Source organism: Chelmon rostratus, chromosome 15, assembly GCF_017976325.1.
Source record: "Chelmon rostratus isolate fCheRos1 chromosome 15, fCheRos1.pri, whole genome shotgun sequence".
NCBI classification, from domain to species: domain Eukaryota; kingdom Metazoa; phylum Chordata; class Actinopteri; order Chaetodontiformes; family Chaetodontidae; genus Chelmon; species Chelmon rostratus.
The window spans coordinates 8060533-8065571 of NC_055672.1; the positions used below are offsets into that span (position 1 = coordinate 8060533).

A 5039-nucleotide genomic window follows, 5' to 3' on the forward strand; every position below is an offset into this window, starting at 1 on the left:
GAAGTCCCATGAGTAAGAAATGGTTAGTTACCATTGTGACTTGAATGTGGGTAATGCTATATGATATGAGAGAAACAAAAGCAGACAGGGTTAACGGTTAGCTGGTGAGCATAGTGGAACACTAAGCACCAAAGGACCCTCATATTTCCCTCAGGAGTAGGTAGAGACCAAAAACAGAGCTAAAAGGCTGTAAATATTGGACTTACACTGATCAGGCAGCCAGAAATACAACTCCAGGTAAATGCTAATGGTGCTCCGTCTTAAAAGGCTGTACGCCATATAAACTTAAATGGTGATTATATCATAGTGTTGTGTTCACAGCCAGTTTCTGCAGCCCCCAGGTAGCAAAAATATATATGTAAAATCATTTCAATCAGCTGTGCTTCACTTATTTATTTACACATGTGCTTTCAACAGCATTTCAGGACATGGGGGAAAAATTCAAAACTAAAGGGAAAACTGCTGCAGCACAACAAAAAAGTACTTCAATCAATAGACACATTTATTACACGCATACAGTAAACATATAGCATTTGTTGATACAGAAAATGCTGTGAATGAAGTGCTTTGTTTTGGCATTAACAAACACAAATAGCTCACCTCTCCATTATATTTTCTGTGATTTCTATAAAGTAGCATATTTACATTTTGTGATATGTCTCTTAAATTCGTACTGCAATTAGCAACCATGTGCTCTTGATGTCCTTGCCTGCGCATTTTGCAAAACCTGCTTACTGAAAGCACCGTCACTTCAGATATAATTGAGAGTATAAAAAAATGTCTTTTGTTGTACTTTCAAAATCAAAGTATGGTGACAGAAGTGTAGGTGGTTGTTACTCATTTACACCATGCCATTGAAAAGACATCTTGTGCGAGGGCACGTGCTAAATTACAGTTACACTCGCCTGCAGACATGCTGGATTCACTCTAAGGATCTTGTTGCTCCTGTCTCTATCACAAGTGTTGGCCTGTGTGTGCAATGTTTGGACTGGCAGTGCATCAGTTTGTAGAGGTTAAAAAATACTTGGGATTCATAATAGATAAATTTGGCGGTTTGGAGACATAAACTCAGTATCAAGTACAATTCTTAAAAAATGCTTCAAGCACACAATGATGTAGTTCAATCACGTAACTGGCCACCAGATGCTGTGCAAGGCAAAGCAAACAAACATTGTGTGAAACCAAGACCTCTGACTCATGGTGTGTGAGGTCTGGGTGGCACACAGTCGGGCTGAAATTTATGACGGGTGAGAAGTCATCAGACAGCAAGTACTTATGTTGCCTCTTTCTTGTCCCTTTGGGCATTCCGGCGAATCTTCATCTCTGTCAGCTGGATATAGCGGATGACATTGGTGTCTGGAAAACAAAGGCAGGAAAAGACTGATTTATTTCCTGCCCAGGCAGGAAATGTGCATCAATGTGCTCATAAATCTTCCACCTAAACTGAACTTGGTGGTACATGTGACATCGTAAAGTAGCCACAGGAACTCGTTTTTGAAAATATTTTTTTAAAACACTATGAATAAACATGATTTTGTTTCCAGATTCACTGTGATTTTTATCCTGTGTGGTTCTGAAATGTTTTTTTTACTGGACCAACACTGGCAAACAATGATGTCGTCAATCAAGTGAAACATGGACAAAACTGCAGTTATTGTACATTTTCTATGACTACAGTGAACCAGTTGAAGATCTGAGCTGAAGAGGGCTGTCCGAGGTGGAATTTTTCCCAAGGTGATGAATTCCACCTTCACATTGCAAAGGAGGTGAGTAGGCCAAGTCCTATTTTTTTGAACAAACCGAATAGTCTTTAATGATTACTCAAAAAACACATACATCCACTGTAGTACTACAGAGATGAACATGTTTGTGATTTAGAGACTAATCCACTACACTACAGGTGGTAGTAACATGCAAAGAAGCATAGCAATGTGCAGACAAAGGTGGAGAAGAAGAAGACTGTAAGCTAGTAAACTTGGATGTAAACAACGCTGGATTCAAAATGCCGACTAAAAATCAGCTCTGCAAATGTTTAATGAGGGATTAAATACATTCAACAGGTTTTTTAGATCTGAAGGATTTAGTCAGTCTGCCAGTCGCTAGCCAGCTGTTCCTCCCCCATCCTGCTGTAGTTTACAGTGCCTCTCACCGTCAGTCACTACCTGACTTCCACACCTACCTGTGCACCTGTTTCCAATACCTTAATTAGCTCCTTCGCATATATACCTGTCCCTTTCCCTCAGGTCCCAGCTGGAAGTCGCATGTCACAGCAGGTAAAGCAGAAGTGTAAATACTAAATAAATTATGTCTAGATTCCATTAGCTGTTTCAGTGTCATGGTCCTGATATTGTGCATGCTGGCTCACTGTAACACATGGATCATGGATTACTGGGACACTTGAATAGAACAGTCTTGCTAGTTTTATTAGTAACCTCCTAGTTACCAGTTTTTTGCTGCCTGTTAGGACCTCTTGCCTGCTGCATGCCTTGTCTTTTTTGCTTTACCTGAACCTGACTGACCACCTGTTATCAAACCCAACTTTGAAACATCAACATTCACCTGAGTCCTTTACCTGCCCCACTGAGCCTTTACATTCACCTGCTTCAGGGTCGTTAACACTACACCTACACAGGTATGAGACAGGCCAGCAACTGACAGCTGCAGCATGTAGAATTTCTCTATTCAGTTGACACAATCCCAGCTAAATTTGCTGCGGTCTATGTGATGCTTTCAGCCAGCTCATCTCAGTGACCCCAGGTCAGATCTGTGGGAATCCACCACCACATTCTACATATTACTGAGTCATCATTTGCTTACTTGCCCATAATTAACACCCATCACAAGTTACCAGGGCACAGAGTAACACCTTAAAGATGCTTAGTCAGATATCCAAAAACAGTGCTGGAAGAAGTATTCAGATTCTTTACAAAAGTATCCATACAACAATGCAAAAATACTCCATTATCAGCAAAACATGCTTAAAGTATTAAAAGTACTCATCAAGCAGAACGGCTCTCATTGAAGTTTTATTATATCATATTATTGGACTTTTATTACTGAGGCATTTTAATGCTGTACCTGTTCTAGGTGGAGCGAGTTTTAACTACCTCATATCTGGTTTAAAGCACATATCTGTGTTGTGAAAAGTACTGTACAGTACTTCCTGCTGAGGTAGAAAGTAGTAGAAAATGGAAGTGCAAATACCTCAAAATTGTACTTAATCATCTTTGAGCGAATGTACTTTCCACCACAGGCGTATAACACAGTATTCAATTCATAAGGGTATAAAATAGGGAAAATCAAGCACTTCTTCACATTTGTGCAGCTTCTGTTTTAAGTTGATTTAATTAATTACAATTCCCAGCAATCGACTAATCAATTCATTTTCTAATTAAATCACCATCAACATAAGAGTCTTAAGCAGGTCCACGAGTAAGCACACAAACGGATGTGATTCCTTTCAACGAGCCAAATCAAACAAGTAACTGCGGTCTAATGAACCATCAACGCGGTAACCTGTGGTGAGGAAGAAAACAGACACACAACAGTGTGATCGAATGAACCACTGAGACGATGCTGAGGCTCAGTCCTGACCTGATGGTTCCTGTTTGTGTGACTCCTTCAGGTAGTACAGGGCCTTCTGGAAGTCTCCAAGGTGGTAATAGGCCACACCGGATCGGTACAGAGCTTTGAAGTTCTTCCCTTCCTTGTGTAGCACTTTCAGACAGTATTCCTTCACACGTTCATAGTTCACCAGCTCCATCTGCAACAGGCAGGCTAGAGTAGGAGAACATGAGGAGACGGGAGGGGTGGAAAAGTTAGTGATAACACTGCATGAGCCAATGGTAGAATTTCATTGTACAGCAGAAGTACTAATGTTTGACTAGTCAGGCACCGAGACGGGATGGATTCTTTGGTTCATTCTTTAATATATAACAAACATAATGACTGAATTTGCCAAGGGGTGAAAAAATATGAGGCGGATATCAAAAGAACGTGAGGGGATAGTGGGGTAAGCCTGAGAATGACTCATCTCTTGATGAATCATTCATGAGCTCTGGAGTATTCCCAGTATCTTTCTCTGCTGAAAAGAGAACAGATAAGTGTAGAGTGTGTGTGTGTGTGTGTGTGTGTGTGTGTGTGTGACAGAAACGTCTCTTACCGGCCAAGCTGTTGTAACACTCCAGCTCCGCATTCTCCATGGCCCCCTTCTGCTCGTCTGTCAGCGTGGTGGACTTGCTGATGGTCGGCAGGAGCGGGGATGGGGGCTTGGAGCTGGTGTCCGGATCCCCCAGCACCCTGCACAGCCCCTTAATCTCCAGCAGAGCGCGGTGATACTTGCCAATCGCCTCCCGGTACTTCTTATCCTTGTAGCACTGGGTGCCTTGGCACTTGAAATCCAGCGCCCGTCTCACGACGTCGGCTGGCTCGTTGTGAGACGGTTGTTTCAGCATCGACCCACCATGATGCCGCTGCTGCTGGAGCTGCTGCTGCTGGTATCTGGCATCTTTGGTCCGGCTGCTGCTGCTGTTGGGAGGCTGAGCGCACGGCTGGAGCCTCGGGGAGCCGCCGCCGTTGTCGGTGTGGCTGCCTCTGCCACCGTCCACCCTGCCGTCGTGCCCGGTCTGGATCACGCTCATTTTCGACGTTATTTGACTGTAGCTGCCCTGACACCCGGCTGTAAATTAACAGCTCAACAGAGGCTCCTTCACTGCATCTTCTCGGCCGTTTCGACTCGCCAGTGTCGCAGCTACGTCTTCTCTGCGCGCAGTCCTGCGCGATGCGCGCTCCTCCGTTGTAGCCTGTTCTTCACCCCTCCGACGAGCCGATTGGTCGATAAATACAAGGCCAGTGGTCCCATGGGGGTCCTCCACCAGGAAGAGGAGAGGTTTGATCATCAGTTCATTTGGAGATGATTTCATTATCAGTTTGTTTGCAAACTGTACTCAGCTTTATTTAAAACCAGACTGCTAATGTTTTCTTTGTAGGTACTCTGAGTTATGTTTTATTCACAAAGGGAAATTGCAATCAAGCTTATT

The 5039-nt window shown here is 43.3% G+C and overlaps 1 protein-coding gene across 1 annotated transcript; it reads right to left on the minus strand.

Annotated features, from left to right (window-relative positions):
* Window positions 1-484: 484 nt before the first annotated feature.
* LOC121618208 (tetratricopeptide repeat protein 9A) lies at window positions 485-4780 on the minus strand. The gene is made up of 3 exons (XM_041953567.1): window positions 4163-4780; window positions 3595-3777; window positions 485-1356 (listed from the first exon to the last, which is right to left on the minus strand). The coding sequence occupies exons 1-3, from the start codon at window positions 4638-4640 to the stop codon at window positions 1274-1276; spliced, it is 744 nt and encodes a 247-aa protein (XP_041809501.1). The 5' UTR covers window positions 4641-4780; the 3' UTR covers window positions 485-1273.
* Window positions 4781-5039: the final 259 nt, after the last annotated feature.